This window comes from Labrus bergylta, chromosome 5 (genome assembly GCF_963930695.1).
Source record: "Labrus bergylta chromosome 5, fLabBer1.1, whole genome shotgun sequence".
Taxonomy (NCBI): Eukaryota; Metazoa; Chordata; class Actinopteri; order Labriformes; family Labridae; genus Labrus; species Labrus bergylta.
This window is the reverse complement of record NC_089199.1, coordinates 3,274,974-3,294,269: the sequence shown is the minus strand read 5'-3', so window position 1 is coordinate 3,294,269 and position 19,296 is coordinate 3,274,974. Positions and strand designations below refer to the sequence as shown.

The 19,296-nt window shown below is 40.3% G+C and overlaps 1 protein-coding gene across 4 annotated transcripts; it reads left to right on the top strand.

Moving 5' to 3' along the window:
- Window positions 1-2,912: 2,912 nt before the first annotated feature.
- Window positions 2,913-19,006, top strand: zgc:113307 (uncharacterized protein LOC553753 homolog). Of its 4 annotated transcripts, XM_065954555.1 has the most exons (6): window positions 8,352-9,542; window positions 11,325-11,656; window positions 11,852-12,176; window positions 13,645-13,962; window positions 18,486-18,551; window positions 18,800-19,006. In XM_065954555.1, exons 2-5 carry the CDS (start codon window positions 11,351-11,353, stop codon window positions 18,536-18,538), a joined length of 1,002 nt encoding a protein of 333 aa, XP_065810627.1. In that variant the 5' UTR covers window positions 8,352-9,542; window positions 11,325-11,350; the 3' UTR covers window positions 18,539-18,551; window positions 18,800-19,006. The 4 variants fall into 4 exon arrangements, with proteins under 4 accessions (XP_065810626.1, XP_065810627.1, XP_020489930.2 ...); XM_065954554.1 differs by lacking the exons at window positions 8,352-9,542; window positions 18,486-18,551 and adding an exon at window positions 2,913-2,954; XM_020634274.3 differs by lacking the exon at window positions 18,486-18,551 and having other exon boundaries at window positions 8,352-9,421.
- The last annotated feature ends 290 nt before the right edge of the window (window positions 19,007-19,296 follow it).

Sequence of the window (19,296 nt, the reverse complement as noted above, 5' to 3'; positions counted from 1 at the left end):
GTGTTGTAGGTGCACACATACTGTGGTTAGCAAGTCAGTCGACAATCCAGGACACTAGAGGAGCCTCGACCTAGCACCCTCGTCATCTTCTCAGCCATGAAAGAAAGCCTGATGGTGTCAAAAGCACTGGGGAAGTAAAAAAAAAAAACATTACCCTAACTGTTCGGCTTGTCCAGGAGACTGTAGACTTGGTTTAGTAAGGAGGTGATGGCATCCTCCATCCCCAGTCGGGCTGGTAGGAAATATGGAGGGGATCCAAGAGGGGCTTAGTCACTCCTAGTTCTTCATGATGTCAGACGTCAAGTGGGTGAGAAGGACCAGCTGGAGTTTTCGCTCCAGGTTCCTCCTGTAGGTGTCCTTGGCATCCTTGGTTGACATATCTGAAAGCCCTCTTCTTAGCATTCAGAATGGCCTTGATGTCCTTTGTTATCCTATTCTATGTTATAGTTACTGCTTCCCTGAATGTTTGGGGAATATTAAAGATCAATCTTTAAAAATAATCAATGTTAGTCTGTTCCGGATCATCACTTTAGATACATAGTCACTTGAATAACTTGGCTTTTTCCCGACTGTTGAAGTGTAGCATGCCGGCTCTTGATTAGTCTCACCTTCCTGTGTTTGGCTGCTCACTTTAGTATAGCTACTGGAACCTGGTACTCAATACTGGACTCACATTGTGCCTGGTTTCTAGCTATTCTGAAACTCAGACTCATCACAATCTGATAAAATGTTTTTGTGTGTCGATTGCTCAACTACGGTTTTGTTACAAACTTCACCAGTCTGTGCTTCTGCACTTTTCCGCTGCCAGGATATTAGACCATGTATGCCGGGCTGTGCTTATCATACCAAATAAAGATTCCCTTTTCACATCTTGAGTCAACTTTTTCATTCTGGATAGCATAGGCCTAATTTCTGTCAGCTTTAAGTAAGGCGTCTGTTAAATCGATTGTTCAAAATATGTTATGGACTCCTTAATCAAAAAAAAAATAAACCAAGGCTAAAAAACAACGTGACAGAATACATATAAGGACACCACACAGATTTAAAGTTTAACCCTGAGCTTTATTCAATTTAAACATCATTCTATTATTCTAGTTTCATTCATTCTTTTTTTTAATCAGCACTTGAATATTGGCCATTTTCACAAAAAAAGCCAAAAAGCAGAGAAAACAGCACTTTTGTAAAAGACACAATTTTCAATGTTTAATTTTTTTTTTCACTTTCATATGGTAACTAGTTATATTTAACAATAAATAAATAAAAATTAAAACATAACATTCTAAATTCTTATTGAATAGTAGTGTAAAATTCCCCAAAATGATAGGGGGCTCCACAACATTTATAAACGTGAGACATCTTACTAACTTCACAAATTTACACATTGTTCTTCAGTTATACATTCAGAAATAATTTCTTCCTTATTGTTTAACTTTTCTTTTAACAAACACTTCTATATTGGTCACTTTCAACAATAACAAAAAATAGGGATGTGTCGTTTGTGAACGATTCGTTCAAAAAGAATGAATCATCTGAGTGAAGGAAATGAACTGAATCACTTACTGAAAAGAGTCGTTCATTTCTCAAATTCAGTTGCGCTCTCCTCTCTCCCGTCTCGTGTCTCTCTCTCTAGACTGTAAGAGTCTCCCTTTCATGTTAGTGATATTGTGTTCCCTTCTGTCTGTTTGTATTGTGTCCCTGCAGGTTGCTGCTAGGCAGAGTTCTGCTGCACCTGGGCAGACGTGGCCAGTCTCCCAGGTGGAGGCTATTTAAGAGCCGGGCTGATAACCTCACTGTGTGGCATCCATCCTCGGTGTAGCACCATTGCAAAATTGAATCGTTTGTTGTTTGTCTTTTGGACAATAAACCTTAAAACATTGTTAAAAGCCATACTTTTTTGTATTTTGTCAGGCCTTAAGAGCCGGGTCGTGACAGATACCTACTGACTAAACGAACAGGACGGAGTCAGTCGGGAGCTCTGTGTCGCTCAAGCCCGCCCCTACATCTCCCTCTCATGTCTCCAAAATTGAGGAAGTAGCAAATATTTTATTGAACATTTAGGTGTCGCGAAAATGTACGTGCTTTTTTATAGCTGCTTTGGTTTGCATACGGCTTATTTATCCAACTTAATTTCACTCAGCTGACTGTTTTAGTAGCCTGTGTGTGTGACTTGCAGTCTCGCACGTTCACTGAACTGTAGTACTGCAGGAGTCCTGATTCTCTCTCTCTCTCTCGCGGCATCAGTCAGTCAGAGCTCTGAGTCTCTCTCTCCCTCTCAGTCAGTCGTTCACTGAACGTACTGAACGGGAGGTCCAAGTGTCTCTCTCCCTGTTACGCCCCTACACAAACCCACCACTAAATGCTATCCTTGAGTCTGACTCTAAGGCCAGTGAGCCTGTAACTTCATGCCTCTCCTTACGTGTTGCGTAAACGTGAAGGTATATCTTGCCTTATCTGAATGTGTGTGCAACTGTCTGTTTGAGGGGTGCATGTAGGTGACTCACCGCCAAGATCCTCGTATGTGCCGCGACTGTGACATGTTAAAAAGGAATGCACTTACAGTTAAGAATAAAACACAGAGTTCATGATCTGTTACAGGGTTAAATAATTGATTGTGGATAAAAACATTGCATAGTCACAAGAAGTTATATAGAGAGTGATTATAAAGTATAAATAAGTTAAAATGCTTAAATATCAGTTTTATGTTAAAAGAAAAGGTTAAAGATGCTGAAATATTTAATAGACATGATTTAGTTCATTCTTTATTGTTAAAAGTAAGATTTGGTGATGTGTATCTGTGATCTACTGACTTGTCTGAGTTAGATTATCTGGGAGCGATTGCTTTTGTCTCCGCCCACATACCAGGAGAAATCGTGGTGTTTTCCTCATTACACTAAACTCTCTTGATGAGTAAACACAACTGAATCACTCTCGTGATTATTTCTCTCCTTATTCAGGTATGTTTATGGTCATAAACACAGCTAACATGTCCGAAATAACTTACTAACAAGTAAAGAGTTTCATGACTAAGTAATTTCGATGTTTGAGTAAGTTTAAAGTTAAGTTTCAGAACATTAAGTTTGCTAGCATACGAGCCCGTGCTCAGAGCCACAGCACAACCCGTAGCTGCATCGCAGTGTGTTCTGTGTAGTACCAGCTCACTCGGACAGCCCGATCCACGGAGTCACTTGGGTATGATCTCCTCCGCCAGCCCTCTCTTTCATATCAGTTTAGTTCATGTGTAAAAAGAACCCGAGAAGTGTTGACACAAAAACAAACGTTACTTCAGATTCAGTCTCTCAGGTGTCTGCGTCCTCGCGTCTCCCTCGTGGTGTCTCTTCGACTCAAAACCAATTTCCGCCGGCTCCTCTGCAGGTTCTGCTAATGAAGGTTACAGAGACAGAGCCACCACACCCCCCTCAGGTGTGTCATCAGTACTGACCCTGCTTCTCCTCCTTCCAACCACGCCTACCACTAAAGACACTGAAGTGAATCCTCCTAAAGCATCATAACACTCCCTCTCAGTCAGTCGTTCACTGAACGTACTGAACGGGAGGTCCGAGTCTCTCTCTCCCTCTCAGTCAGTCAGTCAGTGATTTGTTCACTGAACGTACTGAACGGGAGGTCCGAGTCTCTCTCTCCCTCTCAGTCAGTCAGTCAGTGATTCGTTCACTGAACGTACTGAACGGGAGGTCCGAGTCTCCCTCGCCTGCTCAGTCAGTCAGTGATTCGTATACTGAGCGTACTAACAGAACATTCGGGGAAAATATAAATGATTGTTTTAGCAGCTTTCAGTTTGCAAACTGTAGCTAAATAAATTCTGATTAGCAGACAGAGCTAATCAGAATTAGCTCTGTCGAATCTTTTGAACGAATCATTTTACTGAACTGATTCTACTGATTCAGTAGCTGTGGGCAGCTCCGTCACTCTGGCATCTCTCCATTAGTGCATGTCCATAGGATCCTGTTTGTGCATGTGTGTGTATTTCAGCCTGTGTGTGTGTTGCATGACTTAGAGTGTAAAAACAGAAATTTCCCCTTGCAGGGATCAATAAAGTAAATCTTAATCTTCAGTACACTGAAAAGAACTGCTTTTCACATCACTAACAAAAAACATTTGTTTAACAAAAACCTGCGAAAACTGCATCTTCAAACACACTTCACGTGAATTTTTTTTTGTATTGAGTCACTTGTGCTGGAAATTTCTTGTTAACAATGCAAAAGAAAGGATCACGAGTCAATCAATGTCTTTGTTTAGTTTAATTCTTCTTGCAAGTAGAAGGAACAAAGCTTCAGAGTGTCAATACAGTCTGAAAGAAAGCTCGAAGTTGCTTGGGGTTATATACACATGCTTCACAGAAAAACCTTCATGCCTAAATAAGGATTGCAGATACAGGCGCAGTCAAATATCAAATACATTTGGTCATACATTTCAACACGTCTTTTGTTGAAAAACTGCTGAAAATAAAATTAGGCATTGAAATGTGTATTTGAGTGTTACACTGTGTAACAGTCCCCAAAATGTAAGGAGACACCACAACCTTGCAGTAGAAGGATGTCTCCTTCCGCAACCCCTTTTGTGCACGAACCCTGCACATTCTTAGTTGGGTGCTGCTTTTTGGCAGGATTTTGACAACACTTTGGATGAACGAGAGTAGAGTACTACATTTGCCCTGTGGGTTTTTAGCTTTGTAAATGACAAAAGCATTGAGCAAACCTATCTCAAAGAAATAGGTTTCAAATTTATTCGTCCACTTCCTGACAAATGGGTAGTACACTGACAAGGGTTTCAGTCTTTATTATTATTATTTCCTGGGTTTTGTTGTGTTTTGGTGTTCACCCTTGTTTCTGTCTTTCAGATCCTGCCCCTCTTGTCCCTGCCTTGTGTGTCAGCTCCGCCCTGATTACCCTCACCTGTGTCTCGTTGGTTCCTGATTGTCTGTGGTTTTAATCCCTGACTGTATCCAAATTGCCAAGTACCTACTCAATCTGTCAATAGGCAGTAGGCAGTACCTACTATCCGTGCTGTCTACTGTTTAGTGCCCACTGTTCAGTAGGCGCGCACAGTAGGCAGATATTTGTTCCTACGTTGTCTGAGTCATTCAGTAAGGAAGTGACGTCATTTACGTTCCCCGAACCGCCTGCATTCACCCATTTTTTTTTTGTTTAGCTTTATTCAAGAAGAGTAATGCGCATACAGTCAGGTAAAAAAAACAATATCACTATGTAAATCAAGTAAAAGACAGATTAAATAACCAAATCACATACAGTACGTAAAGGAAAGTACAAATGAAAGACAGTAATATACAGAATATAAAGTAAAATAAACCAATAAAGACACATTTAAATAGTGAAATCATTATTTAAATAGAGGGGAAAAGGTTTCATAATAATGCTGACATTTGTTAAATTTTCTGTTAATTAAAAGTAGTGATTTCAGTCGGGACTTTAAATTAAGATTAAATTAATCCACACTCGTTTGTTTTGATTTTGAGGCGGACGTGACGTGACGATTTAGGTTTAATTTCGCAAAGCATTGTGGGTGGTAAAATACAATTCATTTCCTGAAAGCACGCATCCGATCCATACTGCATAAAACCCGGAAGTTAGTATCCATACTGAAATGTTCAGTATACTGAGGTGGACCCAAAAAATGCATACTGAATGACCACGAAAGTTCAGTATACTGAAACTCCATACTGAATAGTACGTACTGCCTACTGAACAGTGGCTATTCGGAAAGGGCCTTGCATTGTAACCACGCGGCTGATCTTTTTTCCGCCACCATATTACTGTATTTAAAACCTATGTTTGGCTATTTAACCTCATTGAATAGTTTATGTAACACCGGTTATATCCAATGGGTGACGCTGCTGTACATAATTATCATTGTCTTAAAACTGTGGAAAATACCAGTAGTGACTCTGCGCTGCACAGCTCCTCAGAAATCTCACAGAATAAGAGCAAATGTCAGGGTAAAAACAAATATTTTCACATATCATTTGTAGACCCTGATCATGACTCAATCATATTTTAGTTGAAGGAAATAAATTTGACAACAAAATATATATCTACAATTCCTCACAAAACATGGGTCAACCACTCGGTTGAGTTGCCAGTCTACGCAAACGGCCTGGCTCAAGTCACTCATTTCTTATTTTGTTCACCTTTTCTAACCATTGCTACTCATTCAATTTGTTGAATAAATTATAGGTTATTTTAACAAGTTCTACTCTCTATGATGTTTATATATGAAAAAACTAAACATTTTGTTGCAGAAATGAAAGAAATCCATTCATGCCCAAAGTAACCCTAAACAGGCAAGTCAACCAGTTGGTTGCTATCTGCCCTCTCACCTCATAGACTGTAAATATTACACTTGCCTGCCTGGGAGCTGGAGACTGACGTCTTTCCTGCGCTGTCCACTTAGCCAATTCATTTTTGAGTTGGTTTGAATTATGATCACTTTTTACCACGGAAAGTTTGAAAACGAAAAGCCAAAGACCTTTTTGTCTTCATTTGAATTATGTCATACAATATGCATACATAGAGAGTAAAAGTATAATGCAAACTGGATGACTGAATATTCATTTTAAATATAGGTCAAATAATGCACCTACAGTGGGTACGGAAAGTATTCAGACCCCTTTACATTTTTCACTCTGTTTCATTGCAGCCATTTGCTAAAATCAAAAAAAGTTCATTTTATTTCTCATTAATGTACACTCAGCACCCCATCTTGACAGAAAAAAAAACAAATGTAGAAATTTCTGCAAATTTATTAAAAAAGAAAAACTGAAATATCACATGGTCATAAGTATTCAGACCCTTTGCTCAGTATTGAGTAGAAGCACCCTTTTGAGCTAGTACAGCCATGAGTCTTCTTGGGAATGATGCAACAAGTTTTTCACACCTGGATTTGGGGATCCTCTGCCATTCTTCCTTGCAGATCCTCTCCAGTTCTGTCAGGTTGGATGATGAACGTTGGTGGACAGCCATTTTCAGGTCTCTCCAGAGATGCTCAATTGGGTTTAGGTCAGGGCTCTGGCTGGGCCAGTCAAGAATGGTCACAGAGTTGTTCCGAAGCCACTCCTTTGTTATTTTAGCTGTGTGCTTAGGGTCATTGTCTTGTTGGAAGGTGAACCTTCAGCCCAGTCTGAGGTCCTGAGCACTCTGGAAGAGGTTTTCTTCCAGGATATCTCTGTACTTGGCCGCATTCATCTTTCCTTCAATTGCAACCAGTCGTCCTGTCCCTGCAGCTGAAAAACACCCCCATAGAATGATGCTGCCACCACCATGTTTCACTGTTGGGATTGTATTGGGCAGGTGATGAGCAGTGCCTGGTTTTCTCCACACATACCGCTTAGAATTAAAGCCAAAAAGTTCAATCTTGGTCTCATCAGACCAGAGAATCTTCGTTCTCATAGTCTGGGAGTCCTTCATGTGTTTTTTGGCTTTCACATGTCGTACACTGAGGAGAGGCTTCCGTCGGGCCACTCTGCCATAAAGCCCTGACTGGTGGAGGGCTGCAATGATAGTTGACTTTGTGGAACTTTCTCCCATCTCCCTACTGCATCTCTGGAGCTCAGCCACAGTGATCTTTGGGTTCTTCTTTACCTCTCTCACCAAGGCTCTTCTCCCACGATTGCTCAGTTTGGCTGGACGGCCAGGTCTGGGAAGAGTTCTGGTCATCCCAAACTTCTTCCATTTAAGGATTATGGAGGCCACTGTGCTCTTAGGAACCTTGAGTGCTGCAGAAATTCTTTTGTGACCTTGGCCAGATCTGTGCCTTGCCACAATTCTGTCTCTGAGCTCCTTGGGCAGTTCCTTCGACCTCATGATTCTCATTTGCTCTGACATGTATTGTGAGCTGTAAGGTCTTATATAGACAGGTGTGTGCCTTTCCTAATCAAGTCCAATCAGTTTAATTAAACACAGCTGGACTCCAATGAAGGAGCAGAACCATCTCAAGGAGGATCAGAAGAAATGGACAGCATGTGAGTTAAATATGAGTGTCACAGCAAAGGGTCTGAATACTTATGACCATGTGATATTTCAGTTTTTCTTTTTTAATAAATTTGCAAAAATTTCTACATTTCTGTTTTTTTTCTGTCAAGATGGGGTGCTGAGTGTACATTAATGAGAAATAAAATGAACTTTTTTGATTTTAGCAAATGGCTGCAATGAAACAGAGTGAAAAATGTAAAGGGGTCTGAATACTTTCCGTACCCACTGTATATTCTGAAAATTAAAACGTGTTTCTTTTGCTGTATTTTCATTTTAAAATGAGCTTTTTCATTTGAATTATGATACAAATTTAGCAGGGCATTTTTTGAAAATGATAAAGCAAATGTATGTTCTTTATTTTAATTTAGTCAAAGAATGTGCATTTTTGAAGTTGAAAACAAATTCAAATTAGATAATTAATCAGAATTTTATTTTTGAGTCAAATAATACACTCATATTCTGAAAATTAAAAAGCATTTCTGTTAATGCATTTGAATTTTCAAATTAGCTTTATCATTTGAATTTTGATCACTATTCGCTTCCATACTAAAACTGCTGAGGCCCATTATATCACCCAAACAGATTAAGTGTTTACTCACAGAAAAAAACAACTGTATTTTCCTGCTTTAAGATTAAAAGAAAAGGCTCCATTCACTTTCCCCCTCCTCAAAACCTTAATGGTAGTCATACTGTCATCAATTTGGTCAAATTCCAATGTGGGTGTAATCCCATTTTTTTCCCTAGAGGGCGCACTTTCATTCTCTGATAAAGAAATACTGTCTCCACTTGTCTCTCCTGTTCTCCACTTTGCCTATGTTCTCACAACGCTCCCTTTAACTCGGAGAGGGAGGCGGGTCTGGAATCGTTTTCCTCTTCTCTTCTCTGCTCTATTCAGCTGCTTGCAAGAAGTTCACAGCACACACTCAACTACACACACATGCAGTCAAACACATACATATGGACATGGACACACTTCCTCACGCTGAATGGTCTCTTTGGCTCCCCAGGTACTTTGTGGCTTTTTAGTTTCCAGGCAGAACCATTTAATTATTCAGACCCAAATCACACAGATGCACACAAACATATTCACACACACATCCACACACCCTGAAATTTACATGAAAAACGTACACATATTCACTAACAGATTTGCAACAATAGAATCTAAATCCAGTTTCCCTTGTGTAATTTATTTCTTCTCTATTTACCCTCTAATGAAGATCTTGTCACTCTTTTTGAGTGTTTCTGTTTAACTCCATGGTACACCAAATGTGTTCACAAAATGTTGTGGGTTTAATTATTACCCAACTATTACCCCAAGGTTGAGGGACGAGGGATGAAAGAAGAGAGAGCGAAGATTATGGAGGAGGTCTAGGGTCTGGGATGTGGCAGAAGAGGAGGAATGTAGCAGACAGAGGGTAAACATTGCCAGTAGCTTAAAAACACACACATGCAGACACATTTAAACACACACTGTTGAAAACAGGAGTGTTTCATTAAGAATTTCAACCGCCTGTCCCCATTCATCTGTCCAAACAGGTAAGTGCCGGCTTCTCTTCTGCTTCTCTTTTCTCTAATTGTAGAGCAAGTAAAAGTGGAAATGTATTAACGTGATTACTGCTGATTTCAAAATGCATAGTTGATCATCTCTTTATAGCCTTTGACCTTTTTTCCGTAAGATAATACTGCAAGTGAGAAAAGCAGGAAACTATATTGCATGCTGACAAAGTCAATCTTCCTGATTGTGCAAATCTTTAACAAACTGATGTGTCATATATCAACTGGGAGTCTTTGTGTGTTTGTGTCTTTACTTTCGTGCACATCAGCTTTGTTGGAATCACTGTTACTAACAAAAGCTGAGCATGCAGCTCTGTCTCACTTCACTCTTCTCTGTTTACTCAGTTTGAATTCAGAGAACTGTGTGTAAAAAAGCAACTTTCTAAACTGATGAAAATGGTTCAAAGTTAGTTCCTATTAAAAAAAATCTGATTCATTTGCTAAGATGATACATGGCAAAGACAGGCTGCCAATAGAAGGCGACATCTTTTGACCTTGTAATATATCTACTTTTTTATCTTTATTACTAAAGCTTCAGAACAACCTTAAGAGCTTACATTAATTTTGAAAGGTAGACATAAACACAATGGACAGAAGTATTGCTTTTATATTAGGTTTAGGGACAGATTAAACAAAGTTAAGAGTCTCCAGAAATACTGGAAAGACTCTAAGGGTGTTCTTAGAAACAGCAGTGGTTTGCACTACTTGCTAATTTTAGCATACTGCTAACAATGACGTTAGCTGTACACTAATCATATCAGTTTCTGAGTGTAGCTTAATATATCCTCAAACTTGCTTATTTGTATTATGAACAAATTACAGTTTAGGGAGTACCATTAGTTTTGCAGATCTGGTATCACGAACTAAAGTATTGTACTTCTAGAAAATGTGTCACTATGACAGTGCTGGAGAAAAAAAACGGGGTTCACTAATTTCATTACTATTTGTAATGAGATGCACATGAATATTGATACTAAGAAGAACTCTTACCAGCTTTCATGACATCCATCCATATGGTGCATGGTTTATGAGTCAAATCCATTAATGTTATCCAGCTGCTGGTGCTAAAGAAAAAAAGTCATATGATAACCACTCATTTTGATTTATTTTCAGTGAATTATTACCATTTGTGAATAGTTTCATAAAAAGTTCTTAAATATTGTTTAGCTATGTGTAAGTGATGACATCAGCCAGGTTGCAATCTTAAAACTATCCAAATGAGTGGTCACACTAATGCTGCAGCTTCAAACAACCAGGATCCTCCATTCCCCACAATTCAACTCGTTCAACATGTAGGCAAAGTGCCGACATCAGACTACAAACTGAATACCCTGGAGGCTTTCTATTACAGTATACAGCAGTTCCTATGCCCTAACCAAAACACTAATGTGCCTCACTGAAGAACTCAGAGTTGAAATTGTCATTAACATCACTTTGACACGTTAAAGGCTTTATATGTGATTTTTCACACTTGAATATAATATAAATCAAGTATATCCTCTGAAAATAACTCTGTGAGTCATGACTGTCTACAATGGGTGTAACACCCGAGCCCCACTGTCTGTGATGTTTTCAGAGTCCTATCTTCAGTTTGTTTACATCGCCACTAGCATTAGCATGCTAACACAACAATGCACCACAAGTTGTTTTGGTTTCATGCTGGTGCTCAAGGGCAACATCTGCTGGATCAAAAAGTTTCATATAAAGCCTTTAAATACTGTTTTTTCTTTATTTAACAGCTTTGTCTTCATATTCACTTTGCAGGAATACATAGCTCACCAGCTGTCTCCATGGCTCTCCTGTGCTGTACCATGTTGGTGCTGCTGTATGTTTTTGGCTCTGCTTCTGCCACTGTATTAGCTGGCATGGACTACGGGGGTGTTCCTCTGTGGATTAATCGCCTGTTGGGTGAGCCCAGTGTGCTGAGCCTGCAGGGGCGGATGGATCGAGCCTGGTTCAGAACCAACAACCCTCAGGCCTGCCCTGAACAGTGTGATTGCCCCATCCAGTGGCCCACAGCCCTTTACTGTGACCACAGAGTCCTGGCCGATGTCCCTGACAGCCTGCCAGAGAGAACTCAATACCTATTTCTTCAGGTAGGAAAAATACTCCCATGGGCACCGAGTGTGTTGTCTTTACAAAGTTCTGCCTCTATACCACAGGTCATTCATATGACCGAAGTTGCTGACCTCCAATGGCTAAACTGCATATATTGAATTTAAATCAAAGTAAAATAAAAAAACAAAACATTAATTTGGCATTTTTTTTTACCCTTTTGTATACTGTACTAGGGCAACAACATCTCGTCCCTGTCTTCCTTGTTTCTGGCCAACATCACTGGTCTGCGCTGGCTCATCCTGGACCACAACCAGTTACAGAGTGACACACTGGACCAGTCCGTCCTGCAGAACCAGACCAAGTTGCGCTACTTTTTCGCAAACCACAACCACCTGAGGTCCGTGCCCAGCACTCTACCGGCAGGACTCAAGCAGCTGCGTCTGTCCTACAACCAAATCAGCATCATCAGTCCCGGAACTTTCCAGAAACTTCATAACCTGACACTGCTGCTGCTGCAGGGAAACAGATTGCAAACCATCACGGAGAGAGACCTCAAAGGTAGTTCGATGTGTCATTTTCTATGTACATGAAGACTTACCTTTGTAGGGAAACAATTGAGATAGAGCAGAATAGCTTTATTCTGATCTCTTATACCTCTTAAATAACAAGCAAGTTACAAGTGACAAAAATGCTAAATGCAAAAAGATTTACACATAGCAGCTGTAGTTTCTTCCTTGTGTTGTGCAAGTGCCTGCAGATAATAGTAACGTTTTTTTTTTAAATTCTTCTTCAAGATTTATTTTTGGACTTTTTGTGCTTCTATGGTAGAGATAGGACGGTGGATAGAGTCTGACATCAGGGAGAGAGAGTAGGGAATGACATGCGGGAAAGGAGCCACAGGTTGGATTTGAACCCGGGCCACCCGCTTGGAGGACTACAGCCTCCACACATGGGGCACACGCACTAACCACTGCGCCACCAGTGCCACAATAGTTACGGTTTTAAGATGTTTTTGTTTTGTCCTGCAGCTCCTATATAATGCATCATCAAACTTCATTTGTTACTTTCAATTTTTTACACTTCCAAATGTAAAATGATTCACATTTAAATACAATAATATTTAAAAACCTGTATAGAAAAAAAACTGCAAGGCAAAGCCCAACAGCAGATCAGAAGTCAGTACCAATGTGCCTTAAATCATTTAATTGTGGTATGAAAAGATTGTTACACTAACAACCATGATACAATACTGTCACGATTGGAAAACAACGAGCAGAGGTGGACCCAAGTGCAGAATGAACTAAAAGTCTTTAATAAACAAAAACTTACTTCCAAGATTCAACAAAAAACACAGGGATCAAAAACAGGTAGCCACAGAGGCGCACGAGCAAAAACTGACATACCAACGAACAACATATCACAACATACAATGAACTGACACAGAAGAGCCGAAACACAGAGACTAAATAGAGGTACGGTAATCAGACACAGGTGAGACTAACAAGACACAGGTGAGGACAATCAGGGCAATCACACAGAGGCAGGAATACAAGAAACACTGAGGACAACTACTAACTAAATCATGAAACACTAAAGACACACAGAACTCAAGAATGAAACAAAAACACACTAGAACACAGAGATACACGAGGATAATGAATGACAAAACAAAACAGAAAACACTGAAGACAAAACTAGGAAACACACAAGGGAAAAACCAGCAACACTAGGGAACATTAACACAAGGGAAACACGCAACACTGGGATAAAACAGGGAAACTCAAATACAAAACCAAATCATGACAAATACCATCGTTAAGACATGTGATAATAATCATTTAGGATGCCACTTCTTTATTTGTCATGGTCTAATTCCCCAAACATAACGTTTGGCCTTGAGTCTGTCATTACTCATCAACACTGAATAATACAACAATTAAAGGCTCATTTTCAGTTGACACTCATTCTATCTGTTAGACAATTTTGCCATTGTAATATTTTTGTGTGTCCTCCCTTTATCTTCCAGGACTGGTTAGAATGAACCTGCTCGACCTCAGTGGGAATTTGTTTTTGTCCGTTCCCAGGCATTTACCCCCGTCTGTCCAGCAGCTCTATCTGTCCAATAACGCTCTCTCTGGGCTGGATGAGGAAAGCTTTCAGGGGTTTCTCCAACTGAAGTACCTTCGTCTAAGTCACTGTGGTCTGAAAAGCCATGACATCCCTCCACAGGCCTTCAACATCTCCAGCTTGGTTGAACTGGACCTTTCAAATAACAAACTTACGACTGTTCCGACTGTCCCCACCTCCCTGCAGTACCTTTACCTAGAGGCCAATGAAATACAAGGTGAGCTGAATGCAAACACAAAGGATCTGTTTACATCCAGTGTTAAGGTGTGTCTTTTTTATACTATAATTGTCATGCATTCTGAGAATTTAACACTTTAATTTAACCCTTAAGTGTTAAATATACCACAGTGTTGTTTTGATGACATAGTGTATTTTAAGACTAAATCCATTTCACTGGGTGTGTTTTTCATTTTATTTTACATTTACTGTGAAACATAAAAATGCACATTAACATATTTTACATTTAAAGTACTAACAGAGAAGTAAAGAGAAAAAACGTTTGAGCTAGACATCAAGAAAAAAATGGTCCCCTTAACATGACTTCTCTGAACCCTTTTTAAGCTAGCCAGCATGTTAAGCTACACTAGACAGCAAAATCTACAAGCTTCAATGACACAATCAATCAGTTCAAACCCCATTTGAAGTTAACACATTGTTTTTGTATACATTTTTACTGCCTATGTAAGTGAATAGACTTGGTTCTTACCTTTCTAAACTGAATATTCCAAACTCTGCATTTTTCCCTTCAGCCTAAGGAAAAATAACGATAAAAACAGGATGTGAAATTTAAAGGCTTTATATGTGATTTTATGATCCAGCAGATGTCGCCCTTGAGCACCAGCATGAAACCAAAACAACTTGTGCTGCATTGTTGTGTTAGCATGCTAATGCTAGCGATCTTTAATATGCTCGTATCTTCACACTGCATGTAAATTTACCTGAAATGAGCGTGATCTAGAAACACAGTTAAGCAGTGAGTACAGTATGTTATTCTTCTTTTCTCTAGTCCCTCAATTAAACAACTTTTATACGTGAGGGGAGGAGTCAGCCGGCCGTCCAGGCGATGCAAACAAAGTGAAGATAGGACTCTGAAAACTCTGAAAACATCACAGACAGTGGGACTCGGGTGTTACACCCATTGTAGACAGTCATGACTCACAGAGTTATTTTCAGAGGATATACTTGATTTCTATTACATTTAAGTGTGAAAACTCACATATAAAGCCTTTAAGATAGGAGTGTATGGCCTTGACTCACTGAAATAGCACTGTCCCTAGAGCTTATTCAGCAGCAAAGGGCCCCAATCAACACCCCTCAACTCAATGTAATGTAATCAAACAAAAATTACAGCTTTTGCTGTGTATAACACATTTTCCTTTACAGTCGAATGGTTTACAACTAAGGGCCTGATACACACAATGATTGTGCAGGTTTTATGCTTGAGAGACCTGTGCAAATTAATAAAAATATAACAGGGAATTAAATGCACCAATAATTGTGCTGAGTTGATGCAAAGCAAGCCCCAGTGAATAGATTCCACTGCAGATTAGAGTATTTGCTAATAAAATATAGAAAAACAGTTCTGTATAAGACACTCTTTACATTACCGTATTTTCCGCACTATAAGGCGCACTTAAAGCCTTTAATTTTCTCAAAAAACGACAGTGCGCCTTATAATCCGGAGCGCCTTATATATGGATCAATTGGTTAATTGGTTGATCCATACTGGTTGTACACGGCGCTCAGCGACACTGACTCGGATAATGACGAGAGGGAGCCGGGCATGTTGGATGCCGTACTCGCCCAACTGTTCAATTCGGACACTGAAGAAGAAGAATTCGAGGGATTCGTGGACGGGGAATGAACTGAAAAAGTGAGCTTTACGTGTTATACGTAACTGAACAATGTTGAGGTATGCACTAACGCAGGGGTGCCCAACCTTTTTTGAACCAAGATCTACTTTTAAAGTTACCAGTCTGCCGAGATCTACCAGTCCACATAGTGAGCCATAGCCTTTACCAACAGCCTACAAACGCATTTAATACTCACACAACAAACAGAAAATAATAAATGAGAGTTCTGTAAAAAATAATGCAGACTACAGACTACAGCAGGCTGCTGTGAGATGATTTTGCTTTTGTTAAATTAGCTGCAGACACGGTGAGAGTGAACGGAGTAAAGTCCAACCGACTGTTTGACCGGGTCACGTGTGTTCACGCCTCAGTCTGTACGGATCACGGATCAACTGTGTGCTGTAGCACTAAAAGTAAAAAGTAAAAAGGTTCGCGTGGTGGCTGGTGCTCCAGTGCAAGTGTGTGTGTGTGTGTGTGTGCGTGTGCGTTTGCGCTGTTTGTTGGTGTGTCTCGTCCCCCGCAATGCTCACAGTCATGACAGCAGAGAGGAGCAGAGAAAAGTAGCTGCAGCTTCATCAAATGCGCTTAATACTCGTAGCATAGTTTCTATATATGACTTTTTGGTAAAACATTTACCCCCCCGGTTTTACCTGCACGTCATTGCGCATGCCTGCACTCTCTCTTGCGCGCGCTCTCTCTCTCTCTCGCTCCCTCGCTCGCTCTCTCGCTCGCTCTCTCATGCACGCAGCAATTTCATGAATAAATGAAAAATTAAATACACACAGGTCGGAAGTATACTTGGGCTCCCAACACAGGTATCGTGTGTGGGAAACAGTGCAATGAGATGAAATTGAAATCACTTTTCTATTTTACAATTGTATTTTATATTGACAAAACATCTCGCGATCGACTGAGAATCAGTCAGCGATCTACCTGTCGATCGCGATCGACTGTTTGAGCACCCCTGCACTAACGTTTGAATTAGCGGTATCAGACTGTGTTTCTTTTACGTGTTTACAACTGAACAAGGCTGGGAGATATTGTGAATATGCACATTAACGTTTGAACAACGTTGAGTTATTGTGAATGCACTACGTATAAAACTACGTTTTGAGAGTTAAGAGAAACGTCAAAGAAATAATTTATTATTTGGGGAAATCGTCTTATGTACTTTTGTTTTTGTAGTTTTATACGTTACGTTTTATACGTATTTATATTTATATATTCACAATATCTCCCAGCCTTGTTCAGTTGTAAACACGTTCTATTCTATGCGCCTTATAATCCGGTGCGCCCTATATATGAAAACAGTTCTAAAATAGGCCATTCATTGAAGGTGCGCCTTATAATCCGGTGCGCCTTATAGTGCGGAAAATACGATACATGCACTGCATTGTTATGTGCTTTGATTAACTGTGCAAGGGTCACATCACATCAGCTCGATATCCCTTGCCTATTTGGGATGGGATCATCTTGCACTACACAGCCAAGGAAAATAAGAAGGCCAAAATATTTTATTAAAGACACCAGATTGGGGGCGCTGGTGGCGCAGTGGTTAGTGTGCGCTCCCCATGTGGTCTTCCCAGGCGGCCCAGGTTCAAATCCCACCTGTGGCTCCTTTCCAGCATGTCATTCCCCACTCTTTCTCTCTCCCTGATTTCCGACTCTATCCACTGTCCTACATTAAAGGCACAAAAAGCCCCCCCCAAAAAAGACATTGGATTGAAGCTTTTAATCAGATAACATTAATAATTGAATCAAGCCTGATTGTTGCCCTAGATACAGAGAGTAGGCGGTCCTTTAAAGTGACATAGGACACATGTACTAACACACTGCCAGACGAATTCTGTCAAATGCGGCAACACCATCTCTGAATGTGGTCTGAGTGATCGTATCTCAATGTATGCTCAACATCTGCACTTCATTCTTACCACTAGTCAACAGATCTCTTACAAAACTAAAACCAGGTGTTAACAGGACCAAAGAAAACATGTGCACACTCAGACATAACGTAGTCACTTTTTACACCGTACTGTAGGTGTTTCTGACTTTTTGTCTTTGATGTGTTAATTTTCTCACCTGTACACACGTGCACACAGTTAACAATACAACAATGCATGCTGTTATGAAAGCAAAGTAAAACATTACTGAGGTATTTTGCTGACCACCTGGGGAGGCCAGAGACCCTTACTCTGCTGTGAGGAAGAAATGTGGAAAAGGTGAACTTTGAAACACACTTGTACAGAAATACACAGCCGGGCCTCATCAGCGTCTATGGACATAGCAGGGGCTGAAGATGGGGCAGCTCGCATGCGAAGCAAGTCAGAGGTGGAGTAAGAGAGACAGAATAAAAAAAGAGGAGGGACTCTGAAACCTGCAAAAAGTGAGAGGAAGGTGGAGGGGAGGGAATAAAGGGTGGGTAGCAAATAAGAGAAAGTGGTATGAAAACATCTGCAATAGATTCAGAGGTAAGATTGCCAGAAAAGCCAGAAGCACATGCTGTTCCCACTCTTCATCATCTACCCCTCCTCTCTCTCTGTCTTCTCCACATGACACAGTCCTCTCTCTCTTTCTTTTTTTTACATAGCCTATATGATTCATATCACAGAGCAGCAGACTAGCAGGAGCTGTATTTTGTCTCACATGACTGTCTGGCAGCAGTGACTCGGTGTGCAATTTTGTCTCAAGGTCTCTGGCAAAGTGAAAGTGTGCACTTGTTTCTTAATCTACGAACCAGACAGGGAGACGGCAAACCCGTACAATAACACACACCTCATCGTCTTGCTACTGCGGTTCCTGTCTGCCAAAGCCCACAGTCTGCTACTGAAATGAAGTGAGAAAGCAAAAGAGGGTATTGTGGTGTGCTAATACTCCGTTTTCACCGCAGCACCTGCAAAACTTCTAATGGGAAATGCAGACTCTGTGAGAGGAAGAGGCTAATCAAAACTATCAGGCGAGAAAACATTTTTTCATGTGATTTAGGAGCTTCATCCTAATAATTTGCATATGATGAACACATGGTCCATGATGTTAAATCAAAGCTCTCTGGACTGCTTTATTATCTACAATGATTTGACAAGACAGAAATAAGCATATGGCTGTCACTCTGGTGAATAATGACTCTTTCAAAAAAGAATATGGTCTTTCTGTTTTTTGAAGAAAAAAAAAAGATCCTGTCTCTGTTTTGTTTTTTTACCACAGGGTTCAACGTGACTAGTTTCTGCAGAGAGGTGGGACCTCTTTCATACTCCAGGATGAAGATTTTACGACTGGATGGAAACAAGATGACCTACCAACAGCTGCCCCCTGACTGGGTCTTCTGTCTGCGAGTGCTTGAAAGTATTTACGTGTGACTCCACCTCCTGACACAGTATGTGACAGGCATTAAAGCTCTTAACCAGAGAAGAAGCGTCTGAGTAATCATGTCTTCAATATGTAGATCCACTGCCAGGCTCACTTAAGGGAAAACCCCCCCATCAGACATGCCAGATTTTGAACTTGTACAATAAACCGGTGTTACTTTAATATAATGCCAAAAGTTGTTGTGAAAACATTTCTTATTACAACAACACATTCCCAAGGGTTTCTTTCTTGTAGTCCATCTTTTCCAAGTTCTGCCTCAGCAGGGCTGTACATCTGTGTGTCATTACTGAATAGAAACACTGACAAACCCTTTCAGCTCTGACTGTACAGAATAA